General features: G+C 38.0%; 1 protein-coding gene across 1 annotated transcript in view; it reads left to right on the forward strand.

Moving 5' to 3' along the window:
* The window catches only part of Syt14 (Synaptotagmin 14), a 494,521-nt gene that overhangs the window by 436,510 nt on the left and 38,923 nt on the right, over nucleotides 1–19,088 (forward strand). Inside the window, exon 4 of the mRNA XM_071598065.1 lies at nucleotides 18,045–18,407. Coding sequence (XP_071454166.1) covers nucleotides 18,045–18,407 — 363 coding nt within the window. The remainder of the gene's footprint in view (nucleotides 1–18,044; nucleotides 18,408–19,088) is intronic.

A 19,088-nucleotide genomic window follows, 5' to 3' on the forward strand; every position in this document is an offset into this window, starting at 1 on the left:
CATTATGTTCACCAAATTAACACAAAAGAATTTATTTTACAGTAATTTTCCCTGGAAGATTCTTTACAACTCGTTTATGGCTGCCATTTTCTTAATTCCATGATTTTGGGTACCTGGAATAGTATTGGTCCGATTACATATCCTTGTGGGACACCTCATGTGAGAAATAATACCGCAACGAGATAGCTTCTCTCGTTCCGATAGGATAAACGACAAAAATATCAAATACATCGGTAGAAACCGTGGAGCACCAAGTACTCATCACCGATTCATTTGGTAAATTAACAAAAGCACTTTTGAGATAAAACAATCATCAGCAAAACCCTTAGCACTTTAGCCTAAATTTAGTATTTAATGTAAAAGTAAAAACCGTACAGATCGCTTTTACTAAATGCGTGATATTTACTAATACACTCAAAGTATTCTTACCAATAAAGGTAGGAATTTTTTATGTCCCCTAACATATGGAAGTTCCCACGATCAGTAGATCGTGGGAATCGTTAAAAAAAAACCTATTCCATTCCTTTCTCCGGGTAATTCGGAGCGAATTATCTAGCTAGAAAGCAAGCTCTTAGACGAGAACCGGATATATTTGAGTCTTTTTACCAAGCTCGAAATTCAAAAGAGCAAAATTCATTAGCTGAATAGCATTTCCTACCTTCAGACAGAGGAACTTATTTGTTAGGAATAAAAACCCCCTATATTTCACGAGAATTATCTCAAATTTTCATGAGGAATCAAAAGTTTGTGAAGAATTTCGTCATTTCCATTCCAAGGATGAGTCGAAAAATCTTATTCGCACACATTTAGTAGGGCTATGGGAAGGGATGGGGCGTGCGCATTTCATTGAGGGATACAGAGGACAAAGACTTCGATGAAATCTCACACCGTGCCTCCAACACTGAATTTCAATTTAATCTCCTCAGACGGGTATGACATTTTTATGTGACAATTTTTTCAAATTAAATAAACTTCAAAATAACATTTTTTATAACCTCATCAATTCAAAATTCCGACATCTTTTTCAGAGGGACTAACATGGGTTAGAAAGAAATCCTCTTGATAATAACGCTTGAGAATTGAAACCGGTTGAGGTTTATCAATAAAATTAAGAGCGGTATTAATATATGATATTTTATTCATTATGTGCTCCTCAAATTGAATGAATATCGCATTATTATACTAGTCTCAACCGTCTTTTCCCCAACTCTCAGTCTCCACTTATTTTTATCCTCCGATTGATGTCCTACTATATGTTTTCTTTTTCCATGATTGCTAAAAACAAATCTCTCGCACCAGCTGTATCTGGGTCGCCGTCATTCCATTTTCCCCGTCAGTTGTCGGTGTAGTACTTGCCAAGGTTTCCTGTTTTACTACCTTCACATGACTATGGCAATCAAGTTGTTTTGTGAAAATCTTAACCGATACTGAAAAATGCATGATTTTACTAAATTTTGAACCTTTTTTTATTTCAAAAGTGACATCAGATCGCCTAAAAATCTACCTCTGCAGAATTTTACTTTTTTTTTTAAATTTGATCCCCATCAGCGCCACTTGTTCACATCTATAAATCATAACTCTTTTGATTTTATCATTTTTTATTAACCTCTTAATTTTATTTGGTATGTAGTACAGGGTGAAGCAGAATTAACTCTGATTTTATGGATGAATAGTACAAACACTAACCAAGATAATTTTTGTAAAATAATATTTTTCCTGAAAACAAAATTTAATGTCATTTTATTTTCATTAGGTTTTGAAAATTATTTCATCCACGTGACGACCTTGTTGAGCGACGCACATGTTGAGTAATTCAAAAAAGTTTTCGAAAATTCTTCTCACCAATATTGCGTTATTCCAGCGATGACATCTGTAATTGCCCCCTTAAGAGCTTCCAATGTCCTTGGTCGAACTTTTTAAATCTCAGCTTTGAGATAATCCCAAAGAAAAATATCACGGGCTCAAATCCAGGGAGCGAAAATGGCCATGGAACATCCCCTCGTAAGGGAATCAGGCGGCCGGGAAATTGATCTTGCAGACTTAGGCGTGAACGACGGGTGATATGAGTCGTGGCACCATCCTGTTGAAACCAAAAGGCTTCTCTGTCATATTCCTCATCATACTTTTCCATTTTGGGGAACAAAAAGTTCTCCGGCGTATCACAATAGCGCGCCGAGTTCACAGTAATAGTTGAACCTTGGTATTCAAAAAGGTAAGGCCCAATAATGCCTACGGAGGACACCCAACTATCACTTTAGAGCTATGAAGAGGTCTCGGGATGAAGTTCGCGTGGATTGTCAGTCGCCCAGTAACGAACTTTTGCTTATTTACTTAGCTGGAGAGGTGAAAATGCGCTTCATCGCCAGACCACAGCGCCCTCTGCGTCGCTACCACACTATTATTGTTCTTAAAGAACGTTTCTACGACAAAGCCTCGATTCTCACCAGATCACTGCATGGTGTTTACTAAAAATGGAGTTGTTTCTCCCAGCTACCGCCACTACTCCCACTACTATAATTTACCAGACTAACCAGAGTAAATTTAAAACCATTATATCCAATGACCACTTGTGAAAGGCCTCTTAGATCTGCTACTACTACCGTAGAACCAGACTTTGCAAGTTTCTAAAATACTATTTCAAAACTCTCATCAGTTTAAGGATGATGCTATTTTATCCTATAGTTTTGAAGTAAAAGTATTTCTTCATATAAATTTAGTTTTTTTACTATTTAGATGTTTTATTAAGGCGTTACGTCAATCTATATTATGATCAAGCGTAATCAACATTTTAAAAAACAATTGTACTTCTTACTATTTCACTAATTATACAGAAGATGTCCGAAAAATTGTCAACTCTAGGGACATTATTGATCAAAAGCTATCGTAAGTGTTCAGTTTGTTGTAATTGTGGGTCAAGACAGTTCTACTGCCACCAAAGCGAACCAGAAAATCCAAAATATTCGACACTCCTGAGTAAAGTTTTTTTAAAACTATTTACCGTATGACAGATATAGTATTTAGAGTAACGACGACGGTATTTGTAGGTATCTGATAATTTCGATTCACTTGGAAATTCTGCCGCGTTTATATAAATTCCTGGAATATTTTGGTGAGTTGCTTGTATAACTGTGCATTCCCCAATTAATTAATTCCACTGGAATTTCCCCCCCTCTCTCTCACTCACGGGATTTTTTTTCTGCATTTGGTTTATTTAATCGCTTCTCTTCCATCAATTTTCATAGGAGATCTATTTTTGACCGGTTTGAGGGCTGTCAAAATATTCGTCATTATTTTTTTCTACATTGTCTGTCGGTAATTCTAGGCGAGTGGCGAAATACGCCATCTAATACTTTTTCTCTGCATTTCATCTTCGCCAATTTATTATTTTCTAACTTTCAGCGGAATTTTTCCCTCCTGCATAGGCAATTTAATTTGGTGCATTTTTTTTGGGACGAATATTCACCGAGCATTACTGCATGAACCTGTTCGTTTTTTATTTCATCCTAGTCCTCTTTTTTATGGCGACGAATTTTTCCGTGTATTTCGGAATATCGTTTCGTCTACGATTAACCTGTCTACTAATAACTGGACTCCCTGTGTCCCGGGGCAACGGTTCTTTTTAAACAGCTAGCTGTACTCATATTATATCACGGGTAAAATTATATCCATCCAACACATTAAAAACTAATTATTAATTTTGTCATGCAGTCTATAATATATACATGGTGCATTCCAAAAGTAATGCAATTAAATTTCCCACCCCGCTCCTATTGGTTGAAAAGGGATCGAACTACTTAGTGTAGAGGGGGGACGCTGAGCTTTGTCACGAAACCAATCTCAGTGCTCTCCAAGCTGTGGAAGCGGCAGGACGACAGTTATTGCAAACCTCTCTGCGCGCCGACCGTGTCACGAAAGACCAACCGAGCGGAAATTTCAAGGGGGATCGAGATGGTGCGGGGGCTAACGTACTGGCTTCCCACCCTGAGGGCGCGGGTTCAAATCCCGGCGGTGTTGAATATTTTTCAGAGGTTTCTCGATCCCTACTTGAGGTGCTTTGTGGAGGGCACTTTGAGTGAGTACGCCGTCCGTCGGATGGGACGTTAAGCCGCGGACCCCTTGGCGCCTTTCGTAAAGAGTAGGCTAATGCCGACGCCGGGTTTCTCTCCACCCTTCATCCTTTCCTGTCCTTCCCCTATGGCGCAAATGACCTTAGCTGTCGGTCGCCTCCCCTCAAAACTACTACTACTACTGCGGAAATTTCAAGTGAACTTTTGCAGCGAACTGAAAATTAACCTGATTATTTCGACAACATCATCACTGGTGATGAAACCTGCGTTTTTTATTACCACTCAGAAACAAAACTGACCAGAGCTCTGAGTGGCACATCGACCAGTCCTGAAATCCTAAAAAGGCAAGAATGAGCAAATCAAAAGTGAAAACAATGCTCATTGTCTTTTTCGACAGTAAAGGAGTGGTCCATAAGGAGTTTTTTCCTCAAAGACAGATATTTAACGCTGCCTACTACGTGGATGTGTTGGAAAGACTCCGAAAAGGGGCCATCAGGGCGAGAAAAGGCATCTCCGCAACTCCATCACGACACCTGACAACTCCATCACGACAACGCGCCTTGCCACAATGCGCTACGAGTCCGCGAGTTCCTGGCCAAACATCAGGTGCCAACGCTGGCCCACCCCCCTATAGTCCTCACTTCACCCCACCAGACATCTTTTTGTTCCCTCGGATTGAGGCAGCCCTAAAAGGAACCCGTTTTTCGTCAATACAAGATATTCGATCAGCCGTAACGAAGACCTCACGAGAAGTCCCCAAAGACGCCTTCCAGGGCGCGTACCGATCATGGCAGAGTCGCTGGAAAAAAATGTGTAGAGGCCCATGGACAGTACTTTGAAGAATTTTAAGTGTTTTTGCAAACCTTTTCAATAAATTACTTGAAAAAATAATTGCATTATAATTGGGAACGCACCCTGTATACTAGCCTGGATAAAAAAATAATAATATATATTCAATTGTACAACAATACTATTCTTCCCTCTCCTAATGAAAACAAAACAAGCCAACCGGAATCAGCCTACTCTTAATAACGATATGCGCCGAGGGTCACACCATTTAACGTCTAATCCGATGGAAGGCGTATTCCACTCGAAGTGCTCTCCGTATAACACCTCAAAGTAAAGGTCTGCATGGCTGTTAAATATTCCAATCCTCGTGATAGGAAGCTAGTACACTATCCATCGCACCAATTAGACTTAAATTATAACAATTTGAAGAAGCAAAGGTGATGGCCAAGGACGACCAACAGTGTAATACAGGGAGCTATTGGTTAGCTTCAAAATATCCAATAGGCACGTCAACTTCAATAGTTTCAATAGCCAGGTTAACTTTAACAGAGAAAAAACCAAGTTAATTCCAGCAGAGCAAATAGACAGGTTAACGTTGGTAGTGACAATAGTTAGGATAACTTCAAACGGAATCAATATTAAAATATACTTCGACGGAGCCAATAATCAGGTTAACTTCAACGGAAACGGTAGTCAGGTTAACTTCAACGTCGACAAAAATCAGCTTACCCTCCAAATAGCAAATAAACAGGTTATTTAACAGAGAGAATAGGCAGTTTAGCTTCAACATAACTAGCAGTAAGGTTAACTTCGACATAACGAATAGTCAGGTTAACTCCAACAGTTAATAACCAATGTAATAACTGCAAAGATGGGGGGCGCAATATGTACATTGCATTGACGTAAGTTCCCTGAGCAACGATCACATTCAGTTAGCAGAAACTATTTAGGCTGGACTATATAACGGTGGTCAATGTCAACTCTCATGTCTTAGAACTGACTGTCCTGAAAGTATGGGCAGAGAACCTTTTTGCCTGAGAAGGTAGACACACTCGGCCAGAAACTGGAGATCGACAAGCCGATACCGAGGAGAACTTAGAAAGAACACACATAAGAAATCAAAAGTAATCAATCCGAGGATTGCTGCGTCAGACAGGGTTATACTAAGCCCTGAAACGGCAGGATAGAGGACTCTATTCCTTTCCCTGCGTGCCACCTGGATGCCTGTCCAGAGGCATCAACCGTAATCAAAACCCCTGGCTTTTTGGCCAGTAGCCTGGCGCCCAACCCATTAGACCACCATCCTCCGCACGATCATAAACGAAATTCATTTCTTAGTTAGACACACATTATTCGTGGTGAGAAGCCAATACACAAGCCACCGCATCAGTTAGACCTACAAATTGTTAAAAATTGAAGAAACAAAAATTATGGCCAACGACAACCAACATTTTTCAGGTTAACTTCATCAGATACAATTACCACGTTAAATGTAACGGAAACAATAGCCAAATTTATTTCAACAGAGCAAACAGTCATCCACCATCAAATTAGTTAAGGTTAACTTCAACAGAGACAATAGCCAGATTTACTGCAACAGAGACGATATAAAAGTTAATTACAACAGAGAAAATAGTCTCTTTTGTCTATACATGTGATTTTCATCGATCTTCTGTAGAACCCCATTATTTACTTATCTTCTTTGCTGCCCCAATCTGTAGCTCCTCATATATACATGAGCCTTTATGAAAGTAATGCGCATTGTTTTATTGTGACGCGACTATCCATGACAGTGCGATAAAACCGATCGGGAAACGTGGTAAGGGGTCTGCCCTTTCAACGTAGCCTGTTGCCAGTTTGCTCCGAGCAGTCTGAGCGGAAAGATGTGCCTCCGCGTGAAGTGTGTTTTTCGACTTAGTTACACGGCGCGATAGAGCGCCCAGCCACACGCCACATGCCCCTAGCAACACGTCCTTTATCGTTACCAAATTCCTGGTCCAGAGCACCAACCCAGTGGTCCCCCAGCCCCCTTACAGTCCTGACTTGGCCACATGTGACTTTTTTTGTTTCCCCGACTGAAGAGAGAGCTGAAATAAAAACATTGGGAGACTGTGGAAAACATCCAACGGCGTGTTACAACGTTCCTGAGAGACATTCCCGTCACATCAAAATAGTCACGTTAACATTAACAGGGTGACAATAGTAATGGTTTAATTCAATTCATCTAGTTCTGTGTTCCAACGGCATTTTTCTCGACTTTTGTGAAGAATCTTCTCTAAGCAAATGGAAACACCTCGTTTAAACGTATAGACGCCGTTCCTTTAACATGTTCATCCCTGCTCTGGCTTTTCCTCCGCTCCTTAAGCCCGAAGTGATTCTTCGCCCAAGCGCTCACTTTCCCTCTTCTCCACCCTTTTTTTGGGGGGCATCAGATCCTTTTTCTCAGAAATTTATCGAAAGTTTGGCCCTTAAGTCGACACACACACACTTTATGGCAAATCTCTTCTTAGCCTTAAGGGATGAAATTGGCATGTAAGAAAAGTTCTCCGATTTCTTTTGATATCAGGGAGGCACTAAGTTGACAGTTTTGAACGACAGGAAAAGATTTTTCACCGTCCTGTTCAACATATCATGGAGGCCTCCGCATTAAATGTGACGCAAACACTCGATTCCCTTCCTACGTAATATTTCCTTTCACAATAAATGTCACGAATTCCTTCTTGTAACGTGTTTCTCCATGCATTTGCTAGCCAACCAATTAATGCAAATCAAGTTTGTTCTTAAATAATAAAATAATCCTTAGAATAAAAGAAGCCGCCTCAACAAAAAAAACTATTGTGACTCATTCCCAATTTCCCAGACGTACCTGTACATGAGTCAAGGCGCCATTTTTTCCCTTTAGGACAAGTAATCCGAAAACATTGGGGAATCATTACAGATTCAATGGAAATGCTTGAAGGCGCGTAAACATTTTGCCACACACGAAAGTATTACATTAAAACTTTTTAGTAAAAAAACTTTCTACGTTTTACTTAAACTCTTTACGTTTTTCATAGTGGCCTACTCCATATATCTAATACTAAGTGCTCATATATTTATACTTTATTTCTTAACGTACACAAATCAAGTTACTAATAAAATTTCACAATTTATTTAAAATTTCGACTTTTAAACTTCATCATTAAAAGAACATGTAAAAAATTTAAAAAGAGACGTTTCAGGCGTGATATGGTTGAATATCATGATTAATTAAAAATTGGCAATTTTCCACAAGATAAAATTTAATACGACCGGTTTCAATGCAAATAAATCATTACCTGATGATGATGTAGGTTTATTGAAACCGGTCGTAAAAATTTCATTTATTGGGAAATTGCCAATTTTTAATTAAAGTATAATTTAAAAAAGTTCATGTATTTCCACACCAAATATTGTCTTTCTAACTCGCGCGGAAAGTACAGGTATGCATCAAAAACTTTCGAAACGAAATTCCATTATTACGTTATGTCTTGAAAATCAATATTTTCTGGTATAATTCGACTGAAATGCAGAAAAAATCTCCAGGCCTGAAGAAAATTGATTGTGAGGAAGGGATGGGTCGAAACAAATCCTTACGTTTTGGGGCAATTGAATGAGATTGAATACTCATGTCATCTAGAAATTAAGCGGAATCCCTGTCGGAAGAAAAAAATCCAAGATGAAAATTAAGATTAAGTGAATTTATCCATTTCTACGAGGGATATTGGGAAGAAATTTGATTTATGGACCCATTCCCCTCAATTTCCTTAACCCTCCCCTATATTTTTCCCTTTTCTCCCTTCTTTGACTTCCCCATGTCTATTCCTTCTTCCCGCAAGATTTGGAAACACCAGTGAGAAAGCTTACTATTAGTCTTCATAAGCATATTAGGCTTAAAGGAATTTTCCCCTGATCTCTCCACGTCTCCTTGCCCATTTCTCAAGTAAATTGAGGCCATAATTCTGCCTTCTTTTCAGCCATTCCCCATTATTTAAACTATGTACGAATTAAACATACATATTAATTATCATACTTTCCCATGGCGAACAGAGGAAAAGACGTTGTTACATCACCTTCAGTTAAACATAAAATTCAATTTTGAAAATTTTACGATTGCATGATCGTTATGGTATGATTATTGCTTTCGTTCCGATTTATTATCATGAAAACTTTGGTATTTTAGTAATTTTGATCGAAAATGAGTATTAACCATTTAAATGTTAAGGCACATAACATAATTTTCAGCTAAGGCCACTGACATTGCAGAACGAATTTTAGGGTTCAAAAAAAACAAAATTCCAGTCTTTGTCGGGTAACAAACACTCACAGTCACCCAGGTAACGCTTTCCAAATATAAATACGTAAATATCAATCCTCGTCTTAATACGTGAGAAATAAAATATAAAGCGGGAAATATTGTACACGTTTTAGAATGTAAAATAATTAAACATGATAAATAAATATAAACACTAATAAATATTTATCAATTAATTTCTATATTAATTTTACTATACATATATATATATATATATATATATATATATATATATATATATATATATATATATATGGATGATTTCGCCGACGTAACACGGAAGTGCTGAATAATCAATTGGACAGCAACAAAAAATATAGAAACATATAAAAAGATCACTCACGTTATTTCTTGATCATTTCGACGGAATTCTCCTTCGTCTTCATCGGAAGTTATAGAAGTAATGACTGATATATACATATAGATATATATATAGAATTAATTTAATATTATTTCCATTTTGGTGTTTGTCGAAAGAGCAATTCCACTTTCCTTCAAAACGTATCCTGCTTTTATATTTTCACCGCAAACACATGCTCCTCAAATTATTTCGTCTTGCATTGCCAAGAAAACAAAACATACAGCATTGTAAACAAAAGAGACCCTAGTAGGACTAAATTTATTCAATAACAATAATAATGCTTCCTTTGTAAATATTTCGAAGCGCACTTTTCCTATGAACAAAGAATTGACCTTTTGAGTAACAAGGCAATTGTTTTTTTATTTGAAAAATTTTGTAAAGGATTTTCTTATTTCAATACAGCAATTTCAGAGCGTAAAAATCATTCGCCTTGACCGGGATTCGAACCCGGGTCCAAGATATATGTATATATATATATATATATATATATATATATATATATATATATATATATATATTCTTCGGCATATTGCCGCCTCTCGCGCAATATCTACCGTATTCACTTGCCTGTCTTCTTCGATTTTCTCCCAAAATTCTCCTCCACTACCCTCTACATTTCTTTCAATTAATTAATAAATATTCTACTCCGGAATGATATATTTCCATTTAATTCTTATGAATACGATAAAATGATGATTTTAAACTACGGGCGGTAGTAAATAGTGTCGCTTTCCGAATATACTACGCAAGAAATAAAAAAATTTGAAATCATTTTTTTGGAAAAAATCAAACGAGTCTTCAGTGTTATATTTCCCGCATCAGATTTGCTTGAGAATATTTCCCCATAATGTATGCCCCATTTACAAACACAGGAATGTTAACGTAGATTTCGTTTTCCTGATGTAACAGCCATTTTCCCATTAATAAAGCCATAATGCATTTTGTTACATTTTCTCTCGGTTTTTCCCATGGCAACGATTGCAATGTTTATAAAATACACTGCAAAAAACAAGATGACGTGTTTGAGGAACGGCTTTCTCTATCTCCTCCTCCATAATGCCTCGCCCATTCACGTTTGTTTTACCATCCTTCACTTTATTCTATTTTATTCTCCACGTCAGCATCTCAAAATACTCCAATTTACGTTTATCCTCTTGCAGCAACGACAAAGTTTCAACCAATACAAAATACATTTTGTTTTGAAGTTTTACTGATATTTTCACATCATACTTGCCCTTAGTCATCGGCTACCTCGTTTTTTTTGTAATAAATTCCTTCATTAAGGGCATTCATCTTTTAATATCCTAATTACTTCTTTCAATTTTCTCTTAAAACACTTCTTAACGAGTTGTCTCAACAAGAAAACTTTATGCTCTCTAAGTTTTGATGAGTCATTAACAATGGCTATTCCTTGAGAACCTCATTACATTCATTTACTTAAAGACTGCCTGCGATGTTTCACTCGTAAATGCAATGCTCTCATTTCGCCAAGATTTAGGGAAATTTTCATTCACGGCAATAAAGTTTTTTATTTAAATTTTCCGACGATTTTCCAAGCTAATTGCTCAATAGAGAATATATTTTCCGAGTTTCGACAACCTCTTCCCATATTTCTTCATTTTTTTAACATTTTCCCTCGTCCTAGCAACACACTTTGAATACATAGTTACCCCTCTTAAAGATGGCCATTGGCGAAAGCCACATATATGTATTATCTTCCGGAAGTATTTTTCTACAAAAGTAGTTCTAGGAAAATTAAACTGTCTTAATCCCTTGCTGTGCAATTTTTCGAATAAAAGATCTTCCTGAGAAAGCACAGGCGACACGCAGGAATAGGGCCAACTTTTTACCGCGTTGAAATGCGAATTTCAAAGCCGTTTAAACCATTACGTCAACTCTATTCTCGCTCACGCTACCAAACCACCCATTACCAGTTGATTACCGTGTTTGATGACTTATCAGATTTCTAATAAAATTCTACTAATATTAATTGCATTACACTACTTCATAATTCTGGCTTTCACGTCGAAGGCGAATACACATATGTTTTTCAGAGACAGACGAGGAAAAATAATTATTTTAATATGTTGCTCGGAGATGTCACGTATAAGAGATTTATGTGATACAGTGATAACATTTTCTGCATTTCTAGTCATGAGTGCACTATTTCAAATGATGATAATAAAAGATCTTTATGAGTTAATTTTCACAGAAATTGGAATCGAATATCTAAGATTTAATACACGCTCCTATGACCGTGTAAGACTATCGACAACAGAATAATCAGTTTTATTTTTTGAGAAATACATGCTGTTCTCTGATTCAAAACTGGTATTATTTGTGCAATCATAATATATGTAATGATTTTAACATAACAGCTTCTAACGACTTTTGTTTCAATTACATAAAATTATTTTTGGTATAAAAAACAAACTAAATCGTATAGTTAAAAAAATAGGCTCTAAAGAAAGTCCAAAATAAGTTTTGGGGCTTATTTCGAGGAAAAATAACGAAAATCTCTTAAGAATTCTTTAAAAAATCTACATATATATTCACACCATAACCATTTGCTAAATGCGCGTTAATAGTTATTGCATTGATAATCATCACTCGTATTCTTACCTGAATTAAGGCGACATGCTGACTCGTATAGTCACACGATCCAACCTCCTTGACTAGGAGTAAACCATACCACAATTGTGACGTGTTTTAGAGGTGCTTTGACTTCATGTTTTTATCCAACGGCATTTCCACCATTTTTATTTCAAAAGTATACCACCAAAATCAGGAGTATTTGACATGCCCAACTATTTGGCGCAAAATAAATCACGGGAAGACTGCTTCTCAATAGTAACTGACCACAAAAGTTTTTATTCACATAATTGGTGTGCTAAACATTTGATTAGCGTTATTTATTTATCTAGATTTTTACATGTAATGAAAATATGGTAAGAATTTCAATGATTTGACGACAGCAAATCGTCAACAGCAGCCGTTGCAGGTTTAAACATATTCGGTTCGCCCTCGTCCGCTCTTAGTAACGTAAAAACAATTTCAACGAAATTGCTTCTTTACATTGGGGAAAAGGAAGAAGTCAAATGTGGCTAAGGTCTGGACAAATATTTGTCAGGATTAAGGAACACACTAATTTTCGTGAAATAATGGCGATTTTGTGAAACAAACACGTACAATGTGCTATATTTCCATACCATTACGTGTTTGTTCCAAACAAAGGAAAATCAATATTCTTGATAAGCAAACTCATTACATTATTCGACCATCCCCTGTCACAATAGCAATATCCGCACCAATGTTTACTCCCTTAACAGCAGAATCAGGAGTTATGGGTCCAATTTCCTTTGATATTGAATATCCCCCCCTCTTATACATCTTAAATCAGCTTCCTCTTTTTGCGATATAAGGAAGAGAATACCTAGACCTGGGCTGATGATATTTACCCGGGGAAAGCGACATTTCAAAGCAGTGACAAGTTTTACTTCCATCATAGCCGTAGTCGAATTGACCATGTACCAAATTGCAAAGGCCACTGCTAACTAAGACTGCACCAAAATGAATAAAATAAGCAACGATATATATTAAACATCAGGAAAACACTATAAAATAAAAATAAATATCTTCACGATGAAAAAACCATGACTACTTTTTAATGGAAAAGCCCTAAAGTATAAATACGAATGAGAATTGTAGACTTAAAAAGGATCAAAAATCAACAGGTAAGGGAGTTCTTTCGTTTTTTTTAATTATACGGTCCGTTGAAAAAAATGTTTACTTTTCGGTCGCGAAGTGTTCGCCGTCCCCAACGGCTGGTGATGTCAAAACAAAAGGGAATACATTACGCTTACAGCTTTTCCGTACCTGGAAAAACACACGTGCGGAAAAATATATTATTATTCGCGGAAGCCCTGCCAGAGAGGTACCTCAGGGAAATCCCTTAAACTCGGTAGGAGATGAAGAGATGGAAGATATTTAATGATGTTAATACGTTTCGATATTTTTCATAATCAACATTTTTTTAATGGCCATATTGAATATTTCGAGATTATCGCCAATGCCGATAATTTTGTTTGGTTATGTCCTCTGATATGCAATTCATTCAACTATTTTTAATTGATATACATTTTCATTATGGATGAAACATTTTCGCCGTTGCAGCTACACCTGTTGGATCTTGCTTAATACGACAGAAAATCATTTTTTTAAAAAACATTCATTTTGGAATGAATAGGTCATCTTACACGTGACTATTTAAGCGCCAACACGAGTTTAGCCAAACTATGCCCTTACGTATTTTTACTACTGATATTGATAATTTCTATGACCTGCAAAATAATCTGTTTTTTCATAATGAAATTTAGTTATTTACGTATTCAACACAGTATTTCATTCGATACATACTTTTATCGATAACATCGCCGTCCTTGATATTCAATTTTTGACCCTGAGACCGCATTCCATTTCCGTCTGTATGCATGTATTTCCTTCTCACTTTTGGATTCTAGTGTCTCCAATATTCCTAGTTGATTGAAAAAAATCAAAATACTTAGTCATACCATTATGAAAATATTTATTCCACGACCGTTTTTCATCGCATAGTTCCCGTCGCTGCGATATATATCTTCAGGCTTTCCTTAAATTAGGAATTAATAAATGTTATCCGTTATTTCAATCGTTCAGCAGTTTCTGAAACAGTAAAATACATGCTTTCTAAAGTTAACATCCTTTCTTATCATTTGATGCTTGTAAATCAATGCTAAAAGCCAATTCCATTTTACGAATAGGATTTTTATATTTTTTTTTATGGGGAATTAGAGCAATGATTCTAATGCGTCTCGTATTTTTATGTATACATTCTTCGGGCAAAATTTGGTTTATTGACTTGTCTCCGCGAAAGAAAAATTTGTGTCAGTTATTATACCTATTTCAGAAAGGTTTCTGATAGACAAAGACTGAACAACTATAAATTTCTCTGACACCCGTAAAAATACACAACATGAAATTCGACATTATGATATATCCTTCTTCAATTCCTCATAATTCCTCCTTCCTTCCATTGCGTCCAATATACGCCACCTATCCTATTCCTACCTCTTCTTCATACGCCCAACATTCATCCCTTTAACATTGAACATTCCATCAAATAAAAATTTCTCTGCGTCCATATTACCTGCCTCATTTGAATTTCTCTTAACAACGCTCCTCCTCTCTTCTCCTTTCACCCAGCTTGGCCCTTCCTCATTTGCTTCCCTTTCAGTCCGTTGCATTCCAGCCACGCATCGCTTCATCCACGCCCACACGAGGCAAGGGAAAGAGGATAAGCGTAGGATTGAAGCTTTTACATATGGGTGTAGGACTTATCACAATTTGTATATGTATATATATATATATATATATATATATATATATATATATATATATATATATATATACCACCAAAAAAAAGGAATTCACCCGTATTCCGAATTTTTGGTAGCAATGCTACCTTTCTCAAGAAAGAGAAGGAACTAACTTTGACTCTCTGACTAATGACTCTCATTAACACATTTATATGTATATATATATATATATATATATATATATATATATATATAATGGGCTGACACAATATAACACAAATAGAATAGAATAGCAACATTTAAAAGAACGCTCACACGGTAAATTGCTCGAGCTTTCGGCCCTCTCAGAGGCCTTCTTCAAGAGAGTCTCTCTTGAAGAAGGCCTCTGAGAGGGCCGAAAGCTCGAACAATTTACCGTGTGAGTGTTCTTTTAAATGTTGCTATTCTATTCTATTTGTGTTATATTGTGTCAGCCCATTATTGTGCCGCTCGTGTGAGTTTTTCCGTACAATCGTGGTATATATATATATATATATATATATATATATATATATATATATATATATATATATATATATATATATTATTAGGTCATCTAACGGTTAAGGTAGATTTTTGGATGGACACAACTACCAAATAAATGTTTTGTGACTCCTAACAAAACAAAATCCAGCAACCTAGTTTACATCAGGTCCCTCTTAATCCCTGAGTACTTTCTTCCTCCCTTCATCCCGTCCAACATCCCTGTCCTGTTCCTGCCCTATCCTCGTTTGCCTAACATTCTCCCATCTATCACAGTCTTCAACATCCCACTGCCGGTCAACACCCCCTTCATCCACTTTTCCTGCCTCCATAGGATTTCTCCCAACAAACCCCTCTCTTCGACCACCATACCAAGTACTTCCTCATTTGTTTTCTTCTCGGTCCATTTCACCTTCTCCATCCTTCTCGGAACCATCATTTCAAAAGCCTCCAGTCTACGTCTATCCTCCTGCTCCAATGACAACGTTAGAGGGTGGTATATAGTAAGGAAAATAGAACAGGAATTATTTTTAAAATTAAGGGGGATCGAAAGTATTCAGAACTAACGAATGAGGTTTTTAATATGTGCTCTTAGTATGGGGATATTGTTTTTTAGTTAGGTTTTACAAGTAGAGAAGTGTGTCTTGCCAGGGTCCATAAAATACCTACCCCGGTGGTCTGCTTATTAAAGAAATAATTAGATATGTTTTTATTGACGTGTGTGTATACATATACATATATGTATACATTCCAATATATATATATATATATATATATATATATATATATATATATATATATATATATATATATCGTGAGATCGGTGTTAGTTCCTATTCCGGAAAGGGTAAAGGCTACATCATGTGAGGACTACATGGACAATAAGTTATTCCACGCAGCTTAAGTTGTTCTCAGGATCATCAACAAAAGGATAGAGAGAGTAGGGCAAATGATTACGGGATGAATAGTTTGGGTTTAGAAAGGGGAGAGGTACGCGTGATGTCATTGCAATAATGAAAGGGAAAGAACAGGATAGGGATGCTGGACGGGATGAAGGGAGAAAGAGAGTACTTAGAGATGAAGAAGGACCTGATGTAGAGTAGGATGCTGGATTTTGTGTTTAGATAGGAGTCACAAAATATTTATTTGGTAGCTGTGTCCATCCAAAAACCTACCTTAACCGGTAGATTACCAAATAATAATAATAATTATAATACCACCCTCCCAGAATTATTCCTCCAGCATCCCACTGTCTCTCAGTTACTCCTGAATCTTTTTGCCCTACAAAATCACCCTCTCTCCTCTTTATAGATATATACACACACACATATATATATATATATATATATATATATATATATATATATATATATATATATAGACGTATGTATGTATGTGTGTGTATATGTGTGTTTGTGTGTGTATATGCATATATATATATATATATATATATATATACACATATATGCATTTATTTATGTATATGTACTCGTATATATATCGATTCACTTAAGTACATAATTCGATAATTTCGATACTGTTGCCTCCATCCCTGACGAGATTTAAGTGCGGATGACGAATTGAACCCCCTACATCCACCGCATCGCGCATGCTCCTCCTCGTGAATGGATTGGAGGGGAGGAAATGGAGGTGGAAGAGGCGTGTATAGAGAGAAGGCTGTATAAGGGGTCTCGCCCACGCTCTCCCTCCCACACCCTCTTATTTCAACCCCCCCTTTATAGCCCCTTACCCCCCTTCCGTATCCTCCGAAGCGAAGGCGACCGCCAGGCGGGAGACCGCGCCCCTGGTCACTGTCAGTCACTAGGGCGACGAGAGACGGGCCTCGCTGTAGCCGTGGACGCTCTTGCCCTGATCTCTCGTAGTAAAAGGAGATTGAGACCGAAAACAAACCGCGGAACGATTGGAAATTGGCCCAGACGATTGGTTCGCAATGGTTGAGTGGGAAGACCCCTCCTAAACCACAGTAGGGTGCGGGAAACACATACATTAATAGAGTTGCAGTGTGGCTGAATTGCTTACTCGACGCACAATCGGCGGTTTTACTGGAAGAACTGCAATATCAGGAATGTTAATTGAAGCTGAGAGTGCAAAATCAGTGGTGCAATCCGGAATCGAACCCTGTACCCTCCTGTTCAATAGTCCAGTAATACTCTGCCCACTGTTATATCATGTGAGACATTTATAGTTTTGGGTTTGTGGCGATAGTTCCTTGTAGCTTGTTTAACCGGCTACGGTTTCCCAGTTAGAAGATCTGATTTAACAGGAAAAACATAACACAGTTCGGACTTGTTGGTGTGTAATTGAAGAAGTGTCGCCCGGAATTGAACCCGGGTGCAACTCAATAGTCGAACGTGTTCCATCAACTGGACACCACGTCTCTGATATCCCACAATCTCGAGGGTTTGAGGATGGTCGGGCAGGAGGGCGAGGCCCAAAGGGGCGTCATCGCAGATGCAACCAGCCCACGACCCAGGGTCAACACTCGTCCCAAACTCTCTTGGCTCGCCGCAGCCAAGGCGGTGGACCTCGAGGACCCTCCGTCCGAGGCCTCGTCTCCGGTCCCCGGCCCAAACACCCCTCCCCATTTCTCCCCGCAGTGCATCGTGGTCGTCCCACAGGAGCAGCACCTGTTGGAAGCATACCCCAGGGGAGGAGGAGGAGGTGGAGGGTTCAGCGACTCCGGTGCCCACCAGACAACCACCACGACCTCATCCTCGGGGTCACCTTCCCCTCCGCCCTTCGTCGACCAGGGGGGGCAGGTCCAGGACCAAGAGCAGCAGCAGCAGCAACAGCAAGGGGGGGACATCCAGAGCGCACCATCACCGACTCCTCTCGTGTCCAAGTGCGGACACCTCGAGGTAGCCTTCGCCTACGACGCCCCGCTCCGGAAGATGTCGGTGCACGTGCTACAAGCCAGGGGCATCCCCGCGAGGGACAGGGGCGGCTCCACGCACACGCAGGTGAGTGGGCGTTGAAGACGTCGTCTTCGGTGGGGCGACGCCGTGACAATTAACACGTCCATTCGGCGTGACACAGTCAAATAGTATATCTCAATAGATCTACTTAGTTAGCCCACCACTCAAAATCGAGTATGTAAAATGATAGCTTTTCAACTCGTTGACGATTTACAACGGGTGTTGAAACGAAATAAAATTAATTTTGCACCACGTTAAGGAATTCAACAGATATGACGCGCATAGTTTAGGAACAACTACCTTGCAAACATTTCGTTTTCTACATATATAACGTAGCTCCCGGAAGTAACGTAACGTAGAACTAGTTAATCCTTCACTTGAAATCAATAAAGTCAATCGTCATTTTATCCACACACTTATTTTCCCCACCGGTTTACCTCACATCCGTTGAAAAACTTTACATGATTTTGTAACCCATCAAAATAATTTCCAATTGTAATGAAATGTCAAAACGGTTATCACTAAATATGACAATCAATGAGGTAAACAATTCAATTTCGACAAATAGTAAACAGTTTAATTAATCAATAATGTCCCAGCGCTCGGCAAACAAATACAATATTTTTTGTGCATACAATGATTTCCTCCTTCAAGCGGCCATATTCATTTGTTGAGGAGATTTTTCAAAACCTTTAAATGAACGCGTTTGACTAGTAGTAATATTAA

Source organism: Hetaerina americana, unplaced genomic scaffold (genome assembly GCF_022747635.1).
Source record: "Hetaerina americana unplaced genomic scaffold, ioHetAmer1.1.p SCAF_9, whole genome shotgun sequence".
NCBI lineage: Eukaryota > Metazoa > Arthropoda > Insecta > Odonata > Calopterygidae > Hetaerina > Hetaerina americana.